Source organism: Planococcus citri, chromosome 5, assembly GCF_950023065.1.
Source record: "Planococcus citri chromosome 5, ihPlaCitr1.1, whole genome shotgun sequence".
Lineage (NCBI taxonomy): Eukaryota > Metazoa > Arthropoda > Insecta > Hemiptera > Pseudococcidae > Planococcus > Planococcus citri.
The window spans coordinates 15599697-15626988 of NC_088681.1; the positions used below are offsets into that span (position 1 = coordinate 15599697).

Here is a 27292-nt window from a genome sequence, read left to right on the forward strand (position 1 = left end):
CCTTCTTCTCAGTCAACGTTTGATTTTGAAGAACAATTTTTTGACTTCTCAAAAAACTGTAAAAAACGGGGTTTTCTCCATTTTTTTCAACCTTTTCAATTGTTTTCAGACCCACTCCCTCCCCCCCCCGAAAAAAATAATCGAACATGACTCTCATAAAGGAGTTACTTTGGAAAAATTCGGAACAAATTCCTTCTTCTTCGCCAATTATTTGTAATTTTTCAAAATTTTTAATCTTCAAAGAGAATAGATCAAAAAGATATGCCCTACTTTAGAAAAAAAATATGAAGATAAAGATATTACGATTCCCCTTTTTTCGCCCAAGACGAAGTAGGAATCTAGAGTTCGACTCCCCCCCCCCCCCCTCCGAACAGCAGACTCGATAAAACATATTGATTTTTGACCACTAAAAAAAAAAAAATGTAATTTGAGTCAATTTGTTTTCAAACAAAAACAAAACCGAATTTGAGAAAATTGATGATTTTTAATTATGGAAATTTAAAATAAAAAAATCAATAATTTTCGAAAGATTGATTTTTGAGAATAAAAACGTGATTTCTGCTATTTTTTACCGAACAAAAAAGAAGATGAAAAGAAACGATACAAAATTAAATTCTAATTTTGACTATATCGATAGAATAAATCGATTTTCGATCATGGCCTATTCTCGACCCAAAGAAGCCAATTTTTTAGGATTAGATTTATTTTTCGCACCTCGAACAGGGCTTATCACATGAAATCGAAAATCGCAAATAAATCGATTTTTTTGTGGGATTTCATAATCGATTTTTGATCCGAAAGTCGTTTGTATCCGAACTGAAGTTGATTTTTCACTTCCAAAATGATCGATAAAAATGAGGTAGAAAATCGAAAATATACTTATCAAGTTTTAGGGTTCGATTTTTGATCGAAAGAATAATTTTTGGGGAATAAAATTCATTTTTTACTCGGATCATGATCGATCGTATGAGATCGAAATAAGCTAATAAATCGAGTTTTTCTGCAATTCGATTAATCTGCTTTCCATCGTGATCGATTTTTGACCCCGAGTTGATTTTTGAGGCTGAAATGACCAACTTTTGACGATCTGATTTACCTACCTATTTTTGAATTCGTATATAATTGATTACATGAGATCGAAAATCGCAAATAAATCGATTTTTTGGATCTTTGATGGTCGATTTTTGATCCGAAAGTTGTTTTTTTCAAACTGAAATTGATTTTTCACCATTCTAAAGTAATCGATCATAATGAGATCGAAAATTGCAAATACATCAAGTTTCGAGGTTCGATTAATCGATTTTCCATCATGATCGATTTTTGATCCGAAAGTTGTTTTTTTCAAACTGAAATTGATTTTTCACCATTCTAAAGTAATCGATCATAATGAGATCGAAAATTGCAAATACATCAAGTTTCGAGGTTCGATTAATCGATTTTCCATCATGATCGATTTTTGATCCGGAAGTCGTTTTTTGAGGCTAAAATGACCAACTTTAGAGGATAAGATTTACTCTTGACTTCGATCATGATTGATCTCATAAAATCGAAAATCGCGAATAAATCGATTTTTTGGAATGCGATAATCGATTTTTGATCTGAAAGTCGTTTTTCTAAAACTGAAATTGATTATTTACTTTTAAAATAATCGATCATGAAAAATTTATAATGAGATCGAAAATCGCAAATAAATCAAGTTTCGAGGTTCGATTAATCGATTTTCCGTCATGATCGATTTTTGATCCGGAAGTCGTTTTTTGAGGCTAAAATGACCAACTTTAGAGGATAAGATTTATTCTCGACTTCGATCATGATTGATCACATAAAATCGAACATCGCGAATAAATCGATTTCTTGGAATGCGATAATCGATTTTTGACCTGAAAGTCGTTGTTCTAAAACTGAAATTGATTTTTCACTTTTAAAATAATCGATCATGAATAATTTATAAGGAGATCGAAAATCGCAAATAAATCAAGTTTCGAGGTTCGATTAATCGATTTTCCATCATGATCGATTTTTGATCCGGAAGTCGTTTTTTGAGGATAAAATGACCAACTTTAGAGGATAAGATTTATTCTTGACTTCGATCATGATTGATCACATAAAATCGAAAATCGCGAATAAATCGATTTTTGGAATGCGATAATCGATTTTTGATCTGAAAGTCGTTGTTCTAAAACTAAAATTATTGATTTTTTACTTCCAAAATGATCGCTTATAAATTTATTATGAGATCGAAAAACGCAAATACATCAAGTTACGAGGTTCGATTAATCGAATTTCGATCATCATCGAATATTGATCCGGAAAGTTATTTTTTGATGCTAAAATGACCAACTTTAGAGGATAAGATTTATTCTTGACTTCGATCATGATTGATCACAAGAAATCGAAAATCGCGAATAAATCGATTTTTGGAATGCGATAGTCGATTTTTGATCTAAAAGTCGTTGTTTTAAAGCTAAAATTGATTTTTTTTCTCTAAAATGATCGATCACATGAAATCGAAAGTGCAAATAAATCAATTTTTAGAGTTCGATTAATTGTTTTTCAATCATGCTTGATTTTTGATCGGAATGTCCCCCCCCCTCAAATAACGGATTCTGATTTTTGCAGCTCTGTCACTTCTCTCTCATGCATTCGAATGCATCATTTCAATTGCACTAGAAAAAGACCCATCGAAGAATAAAAATTCTAAAATCTCATTAGGTACATTAAAATTCTACTATAATTTTATCCCAAAATGATTAAAGTACCCTTCACACTTTCAAGCCAACTGAAAGAACTGAAAACAGTGCACACCATAAGCATAAACATAAAAAGGACATATAGGGGTAAGCAGTACAACTTTTATTACATTTTTAAAATTACTAACTCAAAATTGGCATTACGAATAAAAATCTTCCAAAATGGTAAACGAATAGTGGGGTGGCTCGAAGGGAGATCCATGAAATTCTGCACTGTCAATAAAAATCGCAAAATTGTAAACGGATATTTCGTGGATGAAGGGCTCGAGGAAAGCAATCCATGGGTACCGGTAATTTCATTAATCTTAAAAAATAACTTCTTGGGACCTATGAAATAAAATCAGAGGAAAGAAATTAGTCACCAAATACCTATGTAATGAAAATTCATCCCCTATCCCATAATTCCAGTAAAAGCAATCTTCATTAGAATAAAATGAGAAGAAAGCAAAATGCAAACAACTGAAATAAACTCACCCCAGTTGGCATTGGGTTATCCGACAATCACTGTATAGCAATAGTAGGCGTAAGTTACCGCTAGCACGGTCATCTTGAAAGCCATAGAATGGAAAATTGCTTGGAAATTCATGGTAAAAAAAAACTTGTCAGTTTACGAAAATAACCCGAAATTCGAGGAAAAATTTACCGAAGCTGACTTCTACGAATATACGAATAAATTATGCTGAAAATCGTCGATTGATTCGAATCACCAAAGTCGAAATAAGTAGGTTGATTTATAAAATGTAAACGTTTTGAAATCTAATCAATTCGAATGATTTAATTTAAATTAAAGATTTCTTCAAGGGTTGTCGGATAACCAATTTTAGATAAACGAGATTTAATTTATTTCACGTTCTCTTTGTGTTAGTGAGAAGAAATTATAATTATATTATTTCCAAACATCCTTACGCGATTCCCTTTCGTCACCACCTTCACTCATTCTTCAGAGGAAAATATTTCGAAAATTAATTTGAATCCTAAGTAAATTATCATCACGATAAAAAAAATCTAAACAAATTAATCTGTATAACGAATCTTATCGGTTATCATAGGAACTGAATACCTTCGACGTTTCAATCTTCTCTCATACCCCTTCATCCTAGGAGAAATTTCAAAATGTAAGAGAAGCTTTTCCTCATCAATCGATAATTTTTTTCAAGCTTAGGTATTGATTTCGAAATTTTTAAAACATAATTTCAAAATGGGAAAGAAATTGAATAAATGGTAATGAAAATGGGATTATAATCAGTAAAAGATATTGCAATGATATTTTTTGAAACCCCATTTTGAAAAACTGAATAATCAAAGCAAGTTTTAATTATTTTTAATGATTCTAAACTCGTAATTTTGAAACCAAAAAACAAAATTTCCATTCGGTACTTTCAAAAGGTCGTGGTTAGGTGGGGGGGGGGGGATTTGAACAGTTCCAAGGCACAGAACCATCATTTTTGCATTTTTTTTTTCGGATTATGAAAAAGTATAGACTTTTTAATGGTGTCCAATCGTAAAAAAACACAATGAAAGCAATTCTCTTGGCAAGACATTTTCTTTAAATATTAAATTTTCAAGAGGAAGGGGGAGAGGTTGAAATTTTCGAAATTTTCACTATTTGTTTTCATTTTTCAAAAACACATCCCAAACATTAAATTCTTTAGGTGGGGAGGGTTGGAATTTTTACTTTTTTTTAAATTGCTCGATAATTATTATAATTTTTAAGTGAAAATCATCAAATTATCAAATTCTGAAACGAAAAAAAAAGAATAATGGAAAATTTCGGTGATTGAAATTATGGAAAAAAATATTTTTGTCATGTTTTTTCAATTTTAAACAGAAATAGAAAATTTCAAAATTGGATTCAACAGGACAAAAGCAGGACTTCTATAATGGTATTTTTTCAATTATGAAATTTTCAAATTTCGAAATGAAGAAAAGGGAAAATTGGAAAAATATTTGCAAGTGTCCTAAAAAAGCAACACAAAGAGGAAGACTTTCAGAGGGACGATTTTTCAAAAAGGGAGTTAATTTTATGAAAAAGTGGAACTAGCCAAATTTTCTCAGATCAAACAATTTTTTGTCATGATTTTTCAATTTTAAAGAAGAATGGAAAAAATCAAAATTTTATTCAACATGACAAAAGCAGAAATTGTAATAGCATTTTTTCAAATCCTGAACTTTTGAACAATGGATGGAGGAGGGAAGGGGACCTTTTCAGATCAAACATTTTTTGGGCGTCATTTTTCAATTTTTAAAAAAAATTTCAAAATTTGATTCAACAGGACAAAAACATGACTTCTAATGGAATTTTTTCAAATAAATTTTTCAAATTAAATATTACGAAATTTTCAAATTTTGAAATGAAGAAAAGGGAAACTTGTAAAAATATTTACAAGTGTCTTGAAAAAGCAACACAAAAGCAAGAATTTCAGAGGGACATTTTTTCCAAAATAGGTACCTATTTTAATTTTTGAAAAGTGGAAGAGGGAAAATTTTCTCAAATCACAAATTTTTGGCCATCATTTTTCAATTTTTAAGAAAAATAGAAAATCTGATTCAACAGAACAAAAGCAGACATTTCATTGGTATTTTTTCAAATATCGAATTTTCGAGCATATGGTGGGGGGGGGGGAATTTTCTCAGATCAAACAATTTTTAGCCACAATTTTTTAATTAAAAAAAATATAGGAAAAAAGCAGGACTTTCAATGACTTACTTCAAAAATATTGAATTTTTGAACAGAAGATGGAAGGGGGGGGGGGCAAATTTTCTCAGGTCAAACAATTTTTGGTCATCAGTTTTTTTAATGTAGATATTAGAAAAATGAATAAATTTTAAAATGTGATTCAGCAGGACTTTTAATGGATTTTTTTCAAATATTGAATTTTTGAGCAAAAGGTCGAAGGAGGGGCCAAATTTTCTCAGATCAAACAATTTTTTGTCATCAGTTTTTTTAATGTAGATATTAGAAAAATGAATAAATTTCAAAATGTGATTCAGCAGGACTTTTAATGGATTTTTTTCAAATATTGAATTTTTGAGCAGGGGTGGAGGGAGGGGCCAAATTTTCTCACATCAAACAATTTTCAGCCATAATTTTTCAATTTAAAAAAAAAATGGGAAAGTTAACGATGTGATTCAACTGAACAAAAGCTGGGTTTTTAAGAGAATTTTTTCTAGTACCTATAGAATTTTTGAGCAGAGGGTGTAGGGGCCAAATTTTTTTCAGATCAAACAATTTTTGGTCATCAGTTTTTAATGTAAGTACACATAGGAAGAATGGAAAATTTCAAGATTTGATTCAAGGGAACAAAAGAGGGACTACTAACGACTTTTTTCAAAATAATATTATTGAATTTTTGAGCAGAGGGTCTAGAAAGGGTGGCTATGATTTTTACAGATTTTTTTCATTACCTAGGTACTCGAGAAAGCATATTTTCATAATTTTTAAATTTTCACATTTTTCCTCCGTTTCAATATCACTTGATAAAATTTTTTTAGAATTTAAAAAAAATGAAGGAGACAATAAAAAAAAGTTGTAATAAATTAAAAACTAAAAAAAGTACAAGGTGTCTAAAAAGCAAGACATCATAGAAAAGCACCACAAAAGCAAGGCTTTCAAAAGCATGCACATTTTTTCAAATATTTTATTTTTTTAGAGTAGCAGGGTGTCAACAATTTTTGATTAAAATAATGATAGATGGAAAATTATTTCAAAGTTTGATCTGAAAAATGGTAAAATGCAGGACTACTGACAAATTATTATGATGAAAAAAATATATATTATATGTATTAGAGCATCTAATAAAATATTTTTTTAATATGATTGTGGTTGAAAAAAAAATTATCACTCAAGAATAAAATTTGAAAAATTTAAACTTCTGAAATGAGGTAGTGAAAAAATCTGGCCAATTTATACATTTTGAAAAATTGTTAAAAAAAAAAATAGCGAACACTTTTTCGGCGATTTTAGCAAAAAAGAGAAAAACACAGCAAAACGCATGAGCAAGAAATGGGATAAGCAAAGATGTTATGTAGAACATATCCTATTTCAAACCTCCAATGTTCATGGAAACCAAAGTACGCAGCTTCAAAATTTCGAAAATGGATTATTTTTGATGGCTTTTCAATTTTTTTGTAACATGCGAGTTGAAATACGAGTAAGTCAGTCACCTGCAGCTTTCAAAAGTGAAAAAAAAAACGAAAAACTTCACATACTTGATGAATTTTTCAAAGACTGCGTTTTTTTTTTGAACATTAAAAATGATACATTTTTTAAAGGTGGTGAATTCTGGCTTTCAAAAGGGTTGAAGGTACCTATGAAATTTTTCGCATCATTTTCCTAAAAATTTCATTTAAATTTCCCCAATTTTTTTAGCCAAATCAGGGTACTTATTCGGTTCCCCCCCAAAAAAAAGTATTTTTCTTCTCAAGATTTTGAGATCTGAGACCAGTCCAATTTGAACCAAATATTACGAACATCCAATGAGCATCAATTCAACGCCAATGGCTCTTCAAATCCAAACTCTTCAAAAATAAATACCCAACTCACAAATGAACGGATCTGATAAGAGTCCTCAGGAAAGGAACGAACACCACTGACCACAAATTCATTATACAAATAATTATAAAAAAACCAAGACACCAAAACAAAGTATACACCTCGTAATAATAAATTATATTGTCAATCCATAGAAACCATAGTACGACTTAAATGTAAACCGAAGAATGATGAATAAATTACTATACAACATACATATAAAATAATTAGGTATCCGGCTATCCGCTTTGGAATGATTCTGGTTAATTAGCATTTGGGCACATTTTATACAACTCGAATAAATATTGCAGCGAGAATCGGAATAATAAATATTTTGGCAAAAAAAATTCTCATCGTGAAAACCTACAAAACGAATCTTCCGATAAGTAATAATTTTTTTTTTTTAAACAATAATTTAAACCTTGCAAAAAAAATTACCTCCAGCACCATCGTAATGAGCTTTTCAAAAACACCCCAACGTAAAAACAGCGTATAAAAACAAATACGTCGCACCCACGAGAGAAAACACTTTGGTGAAAATCATTTTGAAGCAGAAGATTTTTTTCAAAACTCGAGTCGCGTCACAAGTTTAACTTAAAAAAACGTACGAGTTGATTCCAAAATAAACCACAGGACGAGACTGTTGATTCGAAGGGTTACACGAGCTTAATATATATATAAGTACAGTGGATATTCATCTCGAATAAAAAGAGCGTAAACAAAACAACTCTCAATTCAAAGTAGACTAGAGAAATTATGTTAAGGAAGTCGGTTATTTGGTAATACTAAAGCAAAGCACTGGGAAAGCAAAACATTTCGCCACATTTCACTTACAATCATCGTAATCGAGTTCCAAGGAAGCATATGGCGATTGTCGTGGTATAAAAAAATAGAAATATGTACTCAACTCGTATTGGTTACATTCTTATTCTTAGTAATTAGTAAATATGTTGCATTCGAGTGTGTATCTGTCTCAGACAATTACATAAAAATACAGTTCAATGCGGCATTAGGATTATAAGGGTGATTAAAAATAATTACATTACAGTACGAAATTTTCAACTTAATCCATCGATAAGTTTTCCATGGGATAAATTTCAACAGGTATCAAGTGACTTGGTTCTGAGAACTTGAGAAGGTCGAGATGAAATATTGTGAAAAATTAATAATCATCGTCGTAGTTGTCGTCGTCGTCTTGGCCGTGCTGGCTTCTTAAAATTTCACTAATCGATCTCACATTACTTTCGGGTTCGGGTTCATCGTCATCGTAATCGTCATCCATATCGTCCTCATCCTCGTTACCTGATTGTATAAAGTTTTTCAAGTTAGTATGGTTGGTAATTTAATTATTATTGTCAAGTCTTAAGTATAGATAATGAGATTGCGATAAGAATATCCTTAAATAGGGTTATGGTTGAGTAATTCGTCCGATTTGCTTATTTATAATTTATTTTAGGGTTAAGAAACAATTATGAAAACCCGGCTGCGTAATTACCATCACTCGATGTAAAAATACTGCAATTCAGAGCGTAATTACGGTAATTTCAACGTAGATTACAGTAATTTTACGTTTATTTACGCGTACAGATACAAAAAATTACGGTAATTTAGGTGTAATTACGAGAATTTTACGGTTATTTACGCAAAACGACGGTAATTTTACGGATATTTACGCGTAATTACGGTCAAATACGGAAAATAATTACAGTAATTCAACGAGGATTTCAAGTGTTATTACAGCACCATTTTCATGTTTTTCTCACCTTTTTTATGCATTTTGACAAATTTTACTAAAATTCAAATGTTTTTAGAATTTCTTTTTTTTGGGAGGGGGAGGGGGGGTGGTTACATACTTATTACAGTTTACGAATTTTCGACGAGTTTTGCTGAAATTTCAGTAACATTTTTTTCCCATGCAATTTTGGCATATTTATGGCTTGCAGTCAATTCTTCCACAAAGAAAAAAGGTAACTCCAGCAATAAAAATTTTTTGGAAAAATAACTAAAAAAGGAACAAAACGCGACCAAAACATTTTAACGCGAAAAAAAACAGAACATTGCAAACTGAAACGTTCTGGTTTCTGATTTTTAAAAAAATGGAATTTTTTTGAACGGTAAAAAAGCGAGATTTTTGGTTAATTTTTGGCAACCAAGTAAGAATTTTTGCAATTTCCGACAAAAAAAATATTTAACAAAAAGCAAACCTTGGGCAATTTTAACAAAAAAAAAAAAAAAAAAAAAAAAAAACAGAATTTTTGATGATTTGTGGTTAAGAGCAAGACTATGACAATTTCAACAAATTCCAACAGAACTTTTTGGGAATCATTGGCAAAAAGGTGATACTTTTTGGAAATTTCCGTCAAAAAACCGAATTTTTGGATGAATTTTGAAAAAAAAAGAAGGAAAAAATGCACGTTTTTTTGGTAAAAAAAGAAACAAAAATTTTAGTCTTCAGATAACTTTTAGCAAAAAGTTCAACTTTTTGGACAATTTATGAAAAATTGAAAAAAAGTTCAACTTTTTGGACAATTTATGAAAAATTGAAAAAAAGTTCGACTTTTTTGACCTTTTTATGCAAGAAACGACAATTTTTGAGTCATTTTGCTGAAAAAACGATACATTTCTGCCAATTTTTGAAAAAACGAGTATTTTTACAGTTTTTGGAAAAAAAATGATACTTTTTCGCACCTTTTGTCAAAAGTGAGGTTTTTTTTTGATTATGTTGGTTAAAATAAATTTCAGGAAAAAAATGGGCCATTTTGTCGAAAATTTATAGCAAGAAGCGAGACTATTTGGCAATTTTGATGGAAGGTAAATTTTTGCAATTTCGGCCAATAAAAAGAAACAAATTTTGGCAAAAAACAATATGTACTTTGACAATTTTAACAAAAAAAAAAACAAAAAAAAATTTGATGATTTTTGGCAAAAAGCAAGACTTTGACAATTTTAACAATGAAGCAGGATTTTTTGGGAATCACTGGCAAAAAAATGTATTTTTTTGGCAATTTCTGGCAGAAAAACTACTTTTGGATAATTTTTGGAAAAAAAGAGAAGAGACTATTTGGCAATTTTGATGGAAGGTAAATTTTTGCAATTTCGGCCAAAAAGAAACAAATTTTGGCAAAAAACAAAACTACTTTGACAATTTTAACAAAAAAAAAAAAAACAAAAAAAACAAAAACAGAAAATTTTTGATGATTTTTGGCAAAAAGCAAGATTTTGACAATATTTTAACAGTGAAACAGGACTTTTTGGGAATCACTGGCAAAAAAGGTATATTTTTTGGAAATTTCTGGCAGAAAAACAACTTTTGGATAATTTTTGGAAAAAAAGAGGAAGTCTGCGAGTTTCTTTGGGTAGTTTTTGGACACCTTTGTAAAAAAATAACACTTTTCGAAATTTTTTGCAAAAAACGATAATTCTTTTCAATTATTTTTGATAAAACTATTTTTTTTTTATACAATTTTTGGCAAAAAGAACGACTGACAAATTGAGAAATGTCATTTATTGAGCAAAAAATGATACTTTTTTGCAATCTTTGTCAAAAAAAGGGAGTTTTTTTTTTCAATTTTTTGGAATAAAATTGTGCCATTTTGGAATTTTTGCGAAAAAGCGACAATTTATAGCAAGAAACGAGACTAATTTGGCAATTTTTACAGAAGGTAAATTTTTGCAATTTCTGGCAAAAAAAAACAAAAAAAAAGAAGGAAATTTTTGATGTTTTTTGGCTAAAAGCAAGACTTTGACAATTCTAACAGTTCAGCAAGACATTTTGGGAATCATTGCAAAAAAAAATATTTTTTGGAGATTTCTGGCAAAAAAAAATATTTTTTGGAAATTTCTGGCAAAAAAAAATATTTTTTGGAAATTTCTGGCAAAAAAACAACTTTTGGATAATTTTTAGAAAAAATGAAAAATCTGCCATTTTTGTGGTAAAAAAAACAAGACTTTTAATCTTTTAGACGACTTTTGGCAAAAAGAAAAACTTTTCGGACAATTTGTGAAAAAAGTTCGACTTTTGCAACTTTTTGCAAAACACGATAATTTTTGTGAATTTTTGAGAAAGCAAGACGTATTTTTTTACAATTTTTGGCAAAAAGCGAGACTGACAATTTCAGCAAAAAGTGCGACTTCTCAACATTTATTGGCAAAAAAAAATGATACTTTTTAAAATCTTTGTAAAAAGGGGAGGCTTTTTTCAATTTTTTGGAAAAAAATTTGACCATTTCGGAATTTGACCATTTTTGGTATACTATCGCGAATTTTTCACAAATTGATTATGTGAAACCAGTAGCAGTTTTTTTTGCATCAAGATGAATAAAAATATTTAATTTTTGAAAATTTGAATGAAAAATCATTTAATTTTAGGCAAACAAAACGTTGAAAAAAAGTAACCAAAAGTCATTTAAAGCAATGAAATTTGATCATTTTTTATTAATTTACTCGTACAATGATTTTGATTCCCATGACTACGTATTTGACTTGTTGTTAGATCATTTTATCCAATTTTCAACTTTTTTATTTTACATGCATTTTGTAAGTGTCTTCTCACACCATTTTTTGAGCATTTTTTTTTTACAAATTTACAAAAATACCATTAAGTATTTTTTGGTGATTTCTGCAATTTTAATTTTTAATTTTACGTTTTGAAGAACTTAAATTTCGAATGATTGATGTTTTTTGGCAAATTTTACTAAAATTTTATCATTTTTTGATGATTTACAGTAGGTAATTTAATGGATTTCTAAAACTTTTTCTAGTGATTTTGGCAAATCTTTGCTGAAATTGCAACATTTTTTTTTTTTTTTTTAGTAATTTGCAGTTATAGTTTTTTTAAGGAGGGAAAGGGAGGGGAGGATTTCGGAATATTTTCAAAAATATTTTATTCAATTTTTACTGAATTTTGTAAAAGTGTTGATAAAATGTCTAATTTCACTGATATTTTGAATAATTATTTTATTATTTTTACAGAAAAGTTCAAGATATTTTCGACTTTTTTCTGAGCATTTATGGAAAATTTCAGTAGAATTTTATTATTTTCTGTTCATTTACACGTTTTTTGAATTACGAACGTTACATTATTTACTTCGATACAAGATAATAAACTTCAAAAATTCGATATTCCCACCCATTTTGAAAAAAATATTGGTAATTTTAAGGGTAATTACCACATTATTGTAATATTATGACAGTTCAGAGACGATTAATCGATTATGGTAATTATGTAACCATAAGTAAACGATACAATGCGTGTAGATCATAGATATATCAAGATTAACCATCTTTTCGGTAATTAGATGGTAATTTACTGTAATTCGACAGATTTTACGGAAGGTATACATATGAACGATAAATGACGATGAATCGAGTGAGATTTACCACAATTCTAGCCAAAAATCTCGAACGAAGAATCCAGAGAGAATTTGACCCAACGACTACAACGAAGAGATCAGATACTATCGGAAAGATAATACGGTAATTACGGCGGTAAACGACTTAGACGACGGTAATTCGACGGTAAACACAGTAAATTGCGATGTAATTTTCAATTTTAGATACAAATCTGGCACGACAATCATTGCTCAACAATACCCACCACCTATACAATCCCAAGAACTTACCAGGATCAGCACTGGCTGCAAGGGCTTCGCCCAATCTGGGTACTTTACTAGGCACATCATCGCTGCTTCTACCATCTTTCGCTTTGGATCTGGAAAACAAACGAACAATTAAGAATCTAATTCAAATCTATCAATCACACAAAAGATTGAATAATGGATCAGGTAACTTACTCGATTTCTTTCATCGTACCCGGTGCGCCGAAATTCATGGATTTAACGAAATCATTCATGTTGAGAGATTTCAAAACATCGTAATTCAATTTATTCGAGATTTTCTTCTCTCTTAATACTTTTTCTACAGCTTCTCCTACAATAAAAAAGAGAAAAAAATTCGTAAAAATATTTTTCTGATTGTGAGATGAACATACCTACATTAGATGATCAAATGCTCACCTGCTGTAGCAGCTCCAGCGCCTTTGGTACGTTTCTGTCGTTTACGTTTTTTATCGCCTTTACCATCTTCTTTCTCTTTCAATAATTTCTCTTCTTCTTTCTCTATAAAATTAAATCCGCCAATTATAAAAATATTCCCAAGTTCATTATTACTAAAAAAAAAACAACAGATTTTTATATATTCGTACTTTTTTGTTCTTCCAAGAAAGCCGCATACAGCTCCATCCAAGCCTTCTTCTTTTGCTGGAACTCGTCATCTGTGACGATATACGAATCTAATTCATCATCGTCGAGATCATCTAAGGAATGTTCGATTTCAAATTGGTCAGTTTTTTCGGTGCTTTCAGCCGGTTTCGGTTCAGGATCAGCCGCAGGTTGGGCAGGTTCGGTTTCTTCGCCAGAAATTCCGATCGTTTCGAGAGTAGGACCTGCGAACAAAAACGATATAGGTAAATTTCACCTATTTTCTTCGAAGAAAAAATTCCCAGTTGTGAGGGTAATTTTTATACCTAATCCTTTCGGGGAAGCAGCTTTTTCATTTTCGGCCAGGGTGGTATTTTTCTTCAAAGAGCTACACACGTTATCTATGCTTTCCAGAGTTGTTTTAACAACTGCTTCTGAGACTTCACCACCTTCGTCGTCTAGAAGATCGTCCAGCGAATCTTTCAGTATACCGCTCGTTGTGCTTTGAGCATCGTCGTTGTTATCCGTAGATGCTGAAGAAATTAAGGTCATTGGGATCACAAAACGTTATTTTTCTCTTTCACAAATAACTTTAGCGTAATAAACTTCAACTTACTCGTATCGACGCTGCAAATTGAAAATCGTCTGCCTTTGGTTCTTTTCTTTTCAAGCTCTTTATCGATTAATCTTTGCAATTTTTGCATCTTCATTTCGTATTCAACATCCGTATACTGTGACAAAAAATCGAAATACCGATTGAAAAAATGAACAAAATAATCGGAAATGGTCTTTTTAAGACTTTTACCTTTTGCAGTCGTTCTTTATCTTTCATTCGAGCCGCTTTAAACGACGGAGGGTCCTGCTCTTCGCCGAGATCAACGGTCAAAAATTCATCTGTAGTTAACGAACTACTCGGTGTGTCTCCGAATTCCAATAATCTGCGTGGAAAGATGAAAATACTCGAGTTAGATGGGTCAAATCGTAAAAATATATTCAGATTCGAATTCAGCGACCCCGAAAACGTAGAAAACGATATGCGACACGATATTTCAATTTTTTCGAAATTTGAGACCCCACCCCCCTCCCCCAACAACTAAATGGAGCGAAAGGACGTCTTTTATGATGTCCAAAGCTCAAAATGCGTAAAAGTGAATTTTTGATGTAAACAAAAATGCATCGATTTTACTCCCACTATACACGTGTTCTTTTGTTTTTTATTGGAGGGGGGAGGGGTTCTGAGAAATGAAAAGGGGAATAAGGGGTCCAGAATTTTATTCTCCGAGGAAAAACATTCTCAAACACTGGAATTATCGCAAAACATTCCAAGCATTAAAATTGTAAATAAATAAGAAACGCTCCTAATATGGCCCAGTGGGGGAGGGGGCAAAGAGGTAAAACCTTCATAATAACATAGTCGAGTGACATATCGATTTCTACATATTCGAATACGCTAAAATCGAATTTCACGTTGGTTTTGCGATTCAACGGACCGGACGGACGTTACGGTCCAATTGCGTACCTTTTTCGAAGAGTAACCTCCTGTATATGAACAATATTGACAATATCTTTCAATTTCTTTCGAATGTTATGAAATCTGGCGGCGATAATCAAAGCTAAAACATAAAAGAACAATTAATCTCCCGGGTTGAGAATAAATTCGCACATTTTGGTCAACTTACCCGAGCCACAAAGGCCAGAGGGGCGTCTACCACAATGTAACGAGTCTCTTTTCATCCTTTTCAGTACACGTAGGGCTGTGGTGGATACTTCGTGGGTTTTCTCGCCGAGATCCATCTGATTGGCGTATCTCAAAATATATAAACAGGGATCTGCGGAGGATAGAAAATTTTTACATTAGTTGCTATGGTTCAAGTGGGCTGATGATCCAGTCTCAAATATAGAATAAAATACTTATTAAATAGAATAAAATATTCATCGTTAAAATCTATTGTGATCTAGAATAGTTGAAGAAAATTTGTGTGCCAACTGTCAAGTTTTGAATCAATTTTATTGATCACTCGAGGTGGAATTTTTTCCCTTTAAATTTTAAAACACTTTTCCAACAAATTTATTCATGCTCCGAAGTTTGAATACACAAAATCTCAGCTCCTTCCTTCCGCTTCAAAATTAATGCCCATCGATATGAGAAAATCTGTCAAACGCTCCCAATTTTCACCTCCTTAAATTTTTGTCGAGACAAAAACACAAAAATACATTGTTTCAAAACGCCGCCGTTAATTTGCAAATAATCTACGTCATTAATGCTCTTCGGTGTCGTGTGAATAATCGTTAATTGTTTTTTTCGCAAGTGACGTTGGTCCAATCAATTCTGATTGCAAGAACAATGTTTCTTTTTCGCGCAAATCACTGACGTTATAAAGAGAATTATGCCTTTTCATCTCTTATCTCGCATTTATGTAGATAAAGAAAACATGCGTAAGATTTTTACCAAGCAAGATGAAGTGCGAGTATTTTTATAACACTGAAAATCCAATGTAGGGCATAATATAATGTACGATGTTTTCCTTCGATAATTTCGTTGTTTTGTATCTATAGCTAAAGGTGGGTGGTACAAAGTACTCGTTATCATGTTTCGATGAGATAATCGACTAGACGATGTCGTCAAATGGAATACACGTCGATTACTCACGATATTTTATTGCCACAATTAACGATAAGAGAATCATACAATTGTTGGAAAAAGTGAGAAACAATATGTAGGTATCAGAAAAAAAGTTGCTAAATATCTAATTTGTAGCATACTCGTATTTATTTTGAATAGAAAAATTTTTGGAGCCCAATTTTTATCGACTTTGGCAGAATAGGGATGGGAAAATTACTGAAAGTTTGAAGATAATTTCAAGGGTCGATTTTTTTCCACGAGAGATTGAAAGAGGCAATTTAGAAAAATGTTTGTTTTACAATGATGACACAAGAGTTAGGAGGAAGGGATCGAAATCACCAGGTTTCAATTCAAACTTGTCAGGTGTAATCAACTTAAGATTGAAAAATCTTGAAATCTTCAAAAAAAAAAATAAAAAAAGTACTTCGGCGAAATTGAAACGAAAATATTACTTTGAGAAAATACCAGAAAAAAGTAACAAATGTCAAAAAATGACGAAGTATCAAAAAAAAAAAAAAAAAAAAAAAAAACTAAAAAACAATGAAAAAACACGGCCAAACTCTAAACTACACAATACTACCGAAAAATGCTCAAAAGGGTAAGACAGTTGTTGAAAAAATCACAAAATCATGTGAAAAATTGACAAAAAATTCATAATGGTACTTTAAAAATGTCTATCTTGTTTTGAATAATTTTCACGCTATCAAGAACAATCGAGATAACATTTTCAACAAATATAAGACCTCACAATTTTTTTTTCAAATTTTTTTGCAATAATTTTAATGGTATTTCAACAAAGTTTAGGTCACTTTGGATTTTTTAAAACACATTTTCATTCATTTTTACACTATTTTAAACAATTTTTAAATGATTTTAGATTTTTTAACAATTTTTAAGATATCTATTTTCGACAATTTCAATCATTATTATTTTACAATAGTTTCACGCAATTTTCTATAATGATTAAGATTTCATAGGAGCCCATTGAAAAAATACGGTATCAAGTGACTAAAAAATTTCTTAAATGAATGAAAATTCAGCCAATTCGAAAAAATTTTACTCAAAAAATGACAGTAAATACTTCACAGTTCAATCATAGGTACTTTATTGGGAAAAAATAAGCTCCTCAGAAATTCGTAAAATGATGAGAATTCTGATTTTCAAAATTTTGTATACATTGAACACCCCCCCCCCCGCCCCTACTATTAGCCTCTCGCTCGTGCCTTCTCATCCTTCTTCATCAAACGTCACATGCTTGAAATATAAGGTCAAGTATTCAATTTACAAATCAAAAATATTCTTGAATTGGATGATTTTTATAATTTTTGGGATACCCCCTACCCTTCCCCTCTTTTCAATAAATACCATATTCCGAATTCAAAAATTCAAAATTATTCCCTGAGATTTGCGATGACAAAATGTGAAAAAAATGGATTTGATTTTCAAGATTTTGGGATCATCCAACTCTACAACCCCCCTCCCTTCTCCTCTCTGTTTAACTCAAGACCTTGACACTTCAAAAACGATTAAAGCATTTCTTCAATTTTTTTTGGTCAAAAATAGGTATTCTTCGAGGTTAGTAAATAAATTTTCACAAATCGAAAAAATGTTAAGGCTTTTAACCCCTCAAATTTTCAAGTACGTACTTGATCAGTAAAGATGGTCAAAATAAGTCCCAAAACTAATATTAATTAACCAAATCCAAATTTTACCATTTCCGGTCATTCTGGAGCCTCCAGCGCGATTCTTCAATTTCTCCAGAATTTTGAATTCGCTCCAGAAAGGCGAGAATATGAAGTTGGGCAGCTAAAAATCGAGTTGTACATTACACTCGACCCGTTTAACGAGTTCATCCACATTTGAGCCGACTTTGAGAGTGACACCTCAAAAGTGGCTTTTTGACCAGCTTTTTTCAAAATTAAAAAATCCAAAAAATCAAAAGATAACTGTTCAGAGAGGAAATTTTCGAAATTCACGCAAATTGCTGTATTTTGTCCAAAACTAACCCCCCTCCCCAATTCAAATTTTACAATTTCCAGCCATTCTGGAGCCTCCAGCGCAATTTTTCAATTTCTCCAGAATTTTGAATTTGCTCCAGAAAGCGTGAATATGCAGTTAGACAGCTAAAAATCGAGTTGTGTATTATACCCGACCTGTTTAACGAGTTTATCTACATTTGAGCCGATTTTGAGAGTGACACCTCAAGAATGGTTTTTTGACCAGCTTTTCTTAAAATTAAAAAATCCAAAAAATCAAAAGTCAGATAACTGATTAGAGAGGAAATTTTTGAAATTCACGCAAATTGCTGTATTTTGTCCGTAACTAACCCCCCAAATCAAAATTTTACAATTTCCAGCCATTCTGGTGCCTCCAGCGCGATTTTCAATTTCTCCAGAATTTTGAATTTGCTCTAGAAGGCGTGAATATGAAGTTGGGCAGCTAAAAATCGCGTTATATATTACACTCGACCTGTTTAACGAGTTTATCCACATTTGAGCCGATTTTGAGAGTGACACCTCAAGAGTGGTTTTTTGAAACGCCACTCTCGCTCCAAAACGGTTGGAAATGGTAGAATTTACGCTCCGGGGGTCAGTTCTAGAAGAAATACAGTGATTCGCGCAAATTTCAAAAATTTCCTCTCTAAACAGTTATCTTTTGATTTTTTTGGATTTTTTAGTTTTGAAAAAAGCTGTTCAAAAAGCCACTTTTGAGGTGTCACTCCCAAAATCGGCTCAAATGTGGATAAACTCGTTAAACAGGTCGAGTGTAATATAAAACGCGATTTTTAGCTGCCAAACTTCATATTCACGCCTTCTAGAGCAAATTCAAAATTCTGGAGAAATTGAAAGTCGCGCTGGAGGCTCCAGAATGGCTGGAAATTGTAACATTTTGATTTGGGGGGTTAGTTACGGACAATAATACAGCGATTTGCGTGAATTTCAAAAATTTCCACACAAACGGGAAACTTTTGATTTTTTGGATTTTTTAATTTTGAGAAAAGCTGGTCAAAAAGCCACTTTTGAGTTGTCACTCTCAAAATCGGCTCAAATGTGAATAGACTCGTTAAACAGGTCGAGTGTAATATACAACTCGATTTTTAGCTGCCCAACTTCATATTCACGCCTTCTGGAGCAAATTCAAAATTTTGGAGAAATTGAAAAATCGCGCTGGAGGCTCCAGAATGCCTGGAAATTGTAAAATTTTGATTTGTGTAATTAATATAAGTTTTGGGACTTATTTTGACCATTTTTACTGATCAAGTATGTACTTTTAAAAAAAAGCATAAATCGCCAAAAACAGTCAATTTTGAATTTTCAAAAATTCGCCAAAAATCGAACTTGGGCAGCTGAAAATTTGGTTTTAGGAGTTTTAGACTATGCTCTTTCCAAAAATTGCGGTCCCGTTCAAATCGGAGTGTGACACCTCAAGAGGTGTCATAAGCACTCATTTTTCAACCTACGTTTAAGTGAAACCACTTTGGCTAATGACCATGAGGTGAGGCAAAATAAGAGTCTCCCTGATCCGATCAATGAATATTCAAAATTTTCAACCGTTGAGCCCTGACTTCCCCCCTGAGCCTCCCCCTTCGAGGCTCATCAGAGCAGAGCTCATTTTAGGGTCCAATCCAACGCAATGTTATTTATAAATCAAAATAATCAAAGTCAACGTTTCTCAAAAATTTTTGATCTGATTCTGATTTTTCAAATCCATTACCTACTTATCTACAATGTTTATTTCTTGAAAGGAAGAAAATTATTAAATTAATGAAACTGGAAATCGAACACCTTCCTCCTGCTGTCAATAGCTCCCCTCCTCATCCCAAATCCCAATATTACCTTAGTCAATTATCCACCACATTTAATTGATAATTAATATTTAATTTATAATAATTATTCGCGAATGAAAAAATCATAAAAATTCCATAAAATATTTTCGCTCCACTCCGAGGCAACATTGCATCTACGTCACGCAAGCAGCGACGGCGGCGGTCACTGCGCAGTCGCAGACGGACCTATCGAGTTAGTTCGTATCTAGCATTGTTTACATTCCTGTTTACGTTCTATTCTATCGCTATTAAATATTCGTATTTCGTAGAAGAAAACAAAAATGGTGTAAAATACGAAATAATCCTACGGTGAAATGTGATTAATACGTAAATTTCGTTGTTTTATTCGTTCCTTCGACGAATTGGGCATCGATGATGCACAAGGGCGCATCCGTAACGAGTAATTTTATCATTGATATGAACTTGTGAAAACCCATATAGGTGCACCTTCGAAGATGTCTAAACCACCACGAAAACCTCAAGATTATTTCGCAATGATTACTTCCAGAAATGCCTGGATTAATGGTAATATTACCTCTTATAATAATTCGATCGTATCCTAAAATCATCCGAAACTTTGGTTCGGTTCGGTATGTTTATAGTGTTTCGAAACAGTAATCGAAAAACGCGACAGGTCAAACTAGTGATTTAGTAACACTGGAGTGTGATTTCGAAATCAGCTAAACTCGATATACGATGCAGTTAACCTATTTACCCATTTTGATGGAATTTTTTTTCGCAGAGAATACGTTCAAACAGAACGACGAATTATTGAATTCGCCGAATATGGAGACAGATTCGCCGGCGCAGCGCGAAATGATCCAAATTAGTCCACCTTGTACGGTGCCAAGTTCGCCAGCCGCATCGCCAGTTGTACAAATAACCACGTCGTTGAGTTTACCGTACAATATAAACGCCACCAATGATCCGAATTGGCAAGCTACCAGGCCTACGATACGTGAAAGAAATGCAGCCATGTTTAATAACGAATTAATGGCCGATGTGCATTTTATAGTCGGGAGTAATGGTAAGTGTAGCTCGAACCCGGATCTAGACGGTTTCAAAGTGAATCCATAGACACTAGACGGTAATGATTTTGTTCAATCGATGTAGGTAACACTGAAAGGATCCCAGCTCATAAATACATCCTTGCTACAGGAAGTTCGGTATTTTATACCATGTTTTATGGAGGATTACCCGAGATCAAAGACGATATAGAAGTTCTAGACGTCGAACCATCTGCTTTCTTAACACTTCTTAGGTACTCTTCGTTGAGAGATCTCTCATTATGCCAATTTTTACTCCTCATTTCATTCGTTATTTTTCTCTGACACTTTCACAGGTATTTATACTGCGACGAAATCCAACTAGAAGCAGATACAGTTTTGGCAACGTTATACGTAGCTAAAAAATACCTAGTACCGCATTTAGCTCGAGCTTGCGTCAATTACCTCGAAACTAGTTTGAACGAAAAAAACGCCTGTCTACTTCTCAGCCAATCTAGATTCTTCGAAGAACCCGAACTCATGCAAAGGTGCTGGGAAGTGATCGATGCTCAAGCTGAGATGGCCTTGCAAGCCGAAGGGTTCGTAGATATCGACATCAACACTTTAGAAAGCGTTCTCAGTCGAGAGACGTTGAACTGCAAAGAAATGCATTTGTTCGAAGCTGCGTTGAATTGGGCTGCAGCCGAATGCGTTCGTAAAGAACTAGAGCCATCGGCTCAGAACAAAAGAGCTGTGCTGGGTAACAGTTTGTATCTGATTAGGATACCGACCATGAGCCTGGATGAGTTCGCTAATACTGCTGCTCAACTTGGCATACTGACGAATCAAGAAACTATCGATATTTTTCTACATTTCACCGCTAGAAATAAACCCCATTTGAATTATCCGATTAAACCGAGGACTGGGCTGAAGCCACAGGTACGTAATTAATAATAATCTTACAATCAATCCTCATAGTCGGGGAGCTCGCTTAAGGATAAATTGCCCCCCCCCTCGGTCGATCTTCCGGGACAACTTTTTTCTTGAAGAGGGAGTCCTAAGGAACATTTCTAGCCCTTGTATTCAACAAAAAAAGTGGCCCTACATCTAAAATGGCGGCCATTTTGATCGACAGGTCAGCCGAAATCGCAGATTTTGCGTTCCAACATAGGACTTGCACAATAAATTTAAAAGATCAGGCAAAAATTTATCATCTGTCAAAATTTCAAGTGCTAAAGTGCGTTTTTCGATTTTTGGTGAATTTTCAAAAATCAAATTTTGGCCAAAGCCAAAAATGAGGGGGAAAAAATCAAAATTTTACCAAATTGACCAAGAATGCTGAAATTTGGGATATACCCTATTTTTGACATGCCAAATCGATTAGAAACTGTTTCAAACTGTTTTAAGCAGTTCTGGGGCCTCCAGCAGATTTTTGAAACTCGAAATTTCCACAAAATTTCACCAAAATGGAGTTGGAATTGGAAAGCTGAAATTTATTCTGCAAACTAATTTTAATACGCTACGAAGTCGTCTGCTGGTGGATTTCAAGTCGTTTTGGAGCCTCCAGCCACTTTTTGAGAGGTCGTATGGTGTTTTTTGGAAAATTGAAATTTCCAAGAAGTAGCTGGAAGCTTTAAAACCATTTGAAACCACCTGGGCAATTTCTGGAAAAACATAAGTTTTTCATAATAAAAAATAAACCAAAAAAAAAACGAAAATTCTCACTTCTCAGCCATTTTGGTGAAAAGCACACGGTTTTTGTCATTTCTAAAAATGCAAGCATTTTTGACAATTTTTGCAAAAAGCGGAACTTTTTATAAAAATACCTAATTTCTGGCAAAAAAGCAGAACTTTTGTACAATTTTTGAAAAAATGGAGACTTTTTTACTTTTTTTTTGCAAGAGAAACGACACTTTATTTTTTGGCTATTTTGTTAAAAATCTAAAACTTTTGTCAATTTTTTGATGATTTCTGGAAAAATGCAGCCCTTCGACAATTTCAGAAAAATCAAGGACTTTTATTTTTGAAAAAAGTTGGCCTTTCTAAAACTTTGTAAAAAATGGAAAGAGTGAATTTTTCAGAAATTTTGCGAGAAATCGAGTTTTTGTCATTTTTTTGTGCAAAAACAAGACTTTGACAATTTTAGCAACAAAAAGAACATTATTTGGATATTATTAGCAAAATACTTTTTCGCGATTTTATTCGTAAAATCGAGATTTTCAACAACTTTGGCAAAAACGAAGGACTTAAACCAGGAATTTTCTGTAAAAAATCTGCATGCAATTTCAGGAAATTTTTCTAAAAAGCTGTAACGTTTGTCGATTTTTTTAAAAATGAGAATTTTTGATGATGTTTGGAAGTATTTGACAAAATATTGATAACTTTTAGCAATTTGTGGCAAAAAAAAGTGAGGCATTTGGCTTGGCCAATTCTTGAGAAAAAGTGAGATTTTGGAATTTTATTAAAAAGGAAGAATTTTCGACAGAAAGCAAGACTTTGACAATTCAAGCAAAAAACAGGACTCTTTGGTAAATAATTGACAAAAAATCATATTTGCAATTTTTGTCAAAAAAGCAAGACTCTTTTCCAAATTTTATGATGAAAAGGTGAGTCTTTGGGTAATTTTAACTTTTAATAAAAGAAAATATTGAGACTTTTTGGAAGTTTTTGGAGAAAAACACTTACAAGAAACGAGACTTTTTGGCAAATTTGACAAAAAACGAGATTTTTTTGAAATTTTTGGGAAAAAGTGATAGCTTTGACAATCTTAGCAAAAAGGAAAGGCTGTGTAAGTGCGACGTAGAACAGGCATTAAAATAATTGCCAGTTGGAAATTTTGTAAATTATTTGCTCATTGATACAAACATTCTCTTTCTCAATGTGTGCAAAAAAAAATTGAAATTTCCAAGAAGTAGCTGGAAGCTTTAAAACCATTTGAAACCATTATATAGTCGACTTCATATCGTATTGAAATTAGTTTGCGAAGTAAATTGCAGCTTGCCAACTCCATTTGGTAAAATGTTGCGGGAATTTCAAGTTTCAAAAATCTACTAGAGGCTCCAGTAATTTTCAAAAAGTCGCTGGAGGCTCTAAAATGATTTGAACCCACCTGAAGTCGTCTTCAGAAGGTGTTAAAATTGGAGTGCAGAGTAAATTTCAGCTTTCCATCTCCATTTGATGAAATTTTGTGAAAATATAAAGTTTCAAAAATCTAATGGAAGCTTTAGTAATTTTCAAAAAGTCGCTGGAGGCTCCAAAACGACTTGAAATTTACCTGCAGTATTTTTTAGCACATTGAAATTAGTTTGCAAAATAAATTTCAGCTTTCCAATTCCAACTCCATTTTGGTGAATTTTGTGGGAATTTCAATTTTCAAAAATCTGCTGGAGGCTCCAGAACTGCTCAAAACGGTTCGAAACAGTTTCCAATCGATTTGGCAAGTCAAAAATAGGGTGTATCTCAAATTTTAGCGTTCTTGGTCAATTTGGTAAAATTTTGATTTTTTCCCTCATTTTTGGCCTAAATTGGATTTTCAAAAATTCACCAAAAATCGGAAAACGCACTTTAGCACTTGAAATTTTGACAGGTGGTAAATTGTTGCTTGATCTTCCTATCTACTTTTGTACAGTTTGAAATATTTTGTGCAAGTCCTATGTTGGAACGCAAAATCTGCGATTTCGGCTGACCTGTCAATCAAAATGGCCGCCATTTTGTATGTTGGGCCACTTTTTTTGTTGAGTACAAGGGCTAGAAATGTTCCTTAGGACTCTACCTTTAAGAAAAAAGTTGTCCCGGAGGATCGGCGGGGGGGGGGGTGCAATTTATCCTTAAGCGGGCTCCCCGACTATCATCTCTCATTCTTCGTACACATTTCGAATAATTTTTCTCTCATTCCAGATCTGCCACCGTTTCCAATCATCTGCCTACAGGAGTAATCAATGGCGATACCGAGGACGTTGCGATAGCATTCAATTCAGCGTCGATAAACGAATATTCATCGTCGGTTTCGGTCTGTACGGGTCATCGAACGCCAGCGCAGATTATAACGTTAAAATCGAGCTGAAAAGATTAGGACGAGTATTGGCCGAAAACAACATCACATTTTACAGCGACGGTTCCTCAAACACATTTCGCGTCTACTTCGAACATCCAATACAAATCGAGCCCGAATCATTCTACACAGCTTCGGTCATCTTGGACGGTAGCGAATTGAGCTATTTTGGCCAAGAAGGCATGAGCGAGGTTACCGTCGGAGGTACAACTTTCCAATTCCAAGGATCGTCCGAAAGCACAAATGGTACCGGAGTTCAAGGTGGTCAAATTCCAGAACTCATATTCTACGGAAGTACCGAATCGAAAAGTTAGATTTTAGTCATGTAGCAATTCCTTCTTACCCCCTGTCCCTTCCACAATTAGATTTAAGCTTGGTGCAATTCGCTATTTATTATGGTCAGATCGTACGTTCGTATGGTTTTTTGTTTTCTTTTAGATTGTTGTCTCGTACCTATTTTTTTTTGATACCATTTTCTTCTTTTTTTCTCTTTCTCTTTTTTCTGTATAAGTTACGACGACGTTTTCAAATGTGCTTTTCTTTTTCGTTTAATTCCTTTCTATTTGTACGCGTTTTCAAACGAGGCTCATGTATTATATTTTGGTAGATGATTATTTTGTAACGAAATAAAGATTATACAATTTAGCTGCAAATGGGGTTCAATTCTTTCTTACTCGATCTCGATTCACATAATATATCCAAAAACTAATCATAATATCGAGTAATCGCTCGAAGAATACTTACATTCACTATACATAGAAATTGAAAAAATGACCAACTTACCAACTAAAGGCAGAGTAATACACAGATCTTGACAAATACTGGTGAACGTACGTCCCAAAGTGAAAGGATCCACTTGCAAAACATCGCTGAAATCGATCAATAAATCTGCACAAAAAAATACTCAAATTCCGTAACAATACAATCGAACGTATGTAAAAAATATAATAACGAAACACATACGAGGTGTTTTCTCCAATCTGCAAGCGATATACAGGCAAGCTGCGCAAACCAGACTGCTCCTTCTACCTTTGGTGAGATGTCTAGTCAGAGCCATTTTATAGAAGGTCAAAGCTGTCTCTAAACAATGCTGATTGATTCTAGAAACATACATCACGAGATTAAACTCCAATCAACGAATGAACTCAACTCGTAGGTACATTAAAATTAGGGTAAAATTTACCTCAATTGTTGACACATTCGAGACAACTCGCTTTTAGCTTTTTGTATGGTTATCTCTCTGGACTCTTTTTGAATACCGTGACTGAAAGATCCCATAATCGAAAGACTACCTCCACCTTTCGAATCCGAAGACACGAATTGACCGATGGCAGAACTACCACCGTGAGCATTTTCTTCGAATTGAACCTCTGATACGATAACACTGTCTTCGAGTACGGTACCGCAAACTGTACAAATGGTGTCTCCTCTGCTGGGATCGACTTCCAGGTCGAACGAACCGCAGTTTTTACAGCTATTTTTGCCTGACATGGTGAATTCTTGAGGTTCTGAGGAATACGAAACACAGTAATTTGATTACCTAGTGATACGGTGACGAATCCATCTGTTGCTCGTAAATGAGGCGATATCATCGAACAAGTGTTGAAAATTTGATCGTATTTAACTAGAAGAGTAAGTTTACTTACGTTAGAACAGCTTGGACTGGAAAATGCCGGAAAATACGGCGAAGATGGAGAGAAAACGATTGAATTAAGATCTCGGGGTTTCCTTCAGGGGTACGTTTGATTCGATGAACCGCAACAGCGCAACGTGCGGAGAGGCTGGTTCGAGATTTAACGAAATGAATACATTGGTGTTTCTATACGTACCCTAGGAAAATGTCACTTTGGACTTCATTACGATTAAAGTTGCGATTTTTTACACAATATTTCTTAATTAAATCGTCTCACGGTCTCAGTGTTCTAAAAAAAACTAGGAAAAAACTACAAAAATTATCATTATCACTAGGATAAAATAAGCAACGTGCTATTTTTACAACGTGTTTGACAAACGAAATTGAACGATTCGGTTCAAAAGAATTTTCGATCAACGTTGATTCGAACGTGATTCAATTCATTTGGAGAACGAGATTGCTCTTGCTGAACTCGATCAAAATTCATTCATTCATAACTTGACAACAGTGTTGCCAGTATCAAAAGAGTTTTTTTTTCGAAAAGCGATTTATTTTTGATTTTTTTTTTATCCTTCATTCCTTCGTGGTCCTTTGTCCTTCCGTTCGATTTTTTTGATTTATTTTCATTTTTCAAACAAAAAGAATTCGATAGGTAATTTCAGTTTTGATAAATTAAATTTGTTTTCAGTTTTCAT

The 27292-nt window shown here is 33.0% G+C and overlaps 2 protein-coding genes and 2 long non-coding RNA genes across 5 annotated transcripts; 2 read left to right on the forward strand and 2 right to left on the reverse strand.

Annotated features, from left to right (window-relative positions):
- Positions 1-2838: 2838 nt before the first annotated feature.
- On the reverse strand, positions 2839-4420 carry LOC135847825 (uncharacterized). The gene is made up of 2 exons (XR_010559239.1): positions 3225-4420; positions 2839-3077 (listed from the first exon to the last, which is right to left on the reverse strand). It is a non-coding gene; the product is annotated as an uncharacterized LOC135847825 (long non-coding RNA).
- Positions 4421-7398: 2978 nt separating this feature from the next.
- Brf (Brf RNA polymerase III subunit) lies at positions 7399-26936 on the reverse strand. 2 transcript variants are annotated; one of them, XR_010559522.1, is made up of 15 exons: positions 26611-26936; positions 26148-26472; positions 25928-26064; positions 25748-25852; positions 15158-15307; positions 14998-15091; positions 14284-14416; positions 14095-14209; positions 13805-14011; positions 13484-13723; positions 13296-13397; positions 13074-13209; positions 12903-12991; positions 7720-8583; positions 7399-7644 (listed from the first exon to the last, which is right to left on the reverse strand). XR_010559522.1 is itself a non-coding variant. In XM_065369743.1 (14 exons), exons 2-14 carry the CDS (start codon positions 26453-26455, stop codon positions 8444-8446), a joined length of 1956 nt encoding a protein of 651 aa, XP_065225815.1. In that variant the 5' UTR covers positions 26456-26472; positions 26611-26936; the 3' UTR covers positions 7399-8443. The 2 variants fall into 2 exon arrangements, 1 of the variants encoding a protein (XP_065225815.1); XM_065369743.1 differs by having other exon boundaries at positions 7399-8583.
- Positions 12475-13851, forward strand: LOC135849355 (uncharacterized). Its single transcript, XR_010559523.1, has 2 exons — positions 12475-12756; positions 12837-13851. It is a non-coding gene; the product is annotated as an uncharacterized LOC135849355 (long non-coding RNA).
- lute lies at positions 20112-25617 on the forward strand. The gene is made up of 5 exons (XM_065369744.1): positions 20112-20452; positions 20670-20954; positions 21041-21188; positions 21270-21852; positions 24811-25617. The coding sequence occupies exons 1-5, from the start codon at positions 20383-20385 to the stop codon at positions 25276-25278; spliced, it is 1554 nt and encodes a 517-aa protein (XP_065225816.1). The 5' UTR covers positions 20112-20382; the 3' UTR covers positions 25279-25617.
- Positions 26937-27292: the final 356 nt, after the last annotated feature.

Bases quoted from the DNA above. Each gene is read 5' to 3' on its own strand.
- lute (XM_065369744.1), top strand. From the start codon at position 20,383: ATGTCTAAACCACCACGAAAACCTCAAGATTATTTCGCAATGATTACT. The intron at 20,453-20,669 runs GTAATATTACCT...TTTTTTTCGCAG, and splicing joins CAGAAATGCCTGGATTAATG to AGAATACGTTCAAACAGAAC. The intron at 21,853-24,810 runs GTACGTAATTAA...CTCTCATTCCAG, and splicing joins GGACTGGGCTGAAGCCACAG to ATCTGCCACCGTTTCCAATC.
- Brf (XM_065369743.1), bottom strand. From the start codon at position 26,455: ATGTCAGGCAAAAATAGCTGTAAAAACTGCGGTTCGTTCGACCTGGAA. The intron at 25,853-25,927 runs GTATGTGTTTCG...TTTTTTGTGCAG, and splicing joins CAGATTGGAGAAAACACCTC to ATTTATTGATCGATTTCAGC. The intron at 15,308-25,747 runs GTAAGTTGGTCA...TATCCTCCGCAG, and splicing joins TATTACTCTGCCTTTAGTTG to ATCCCTGTTTATATATTTTG.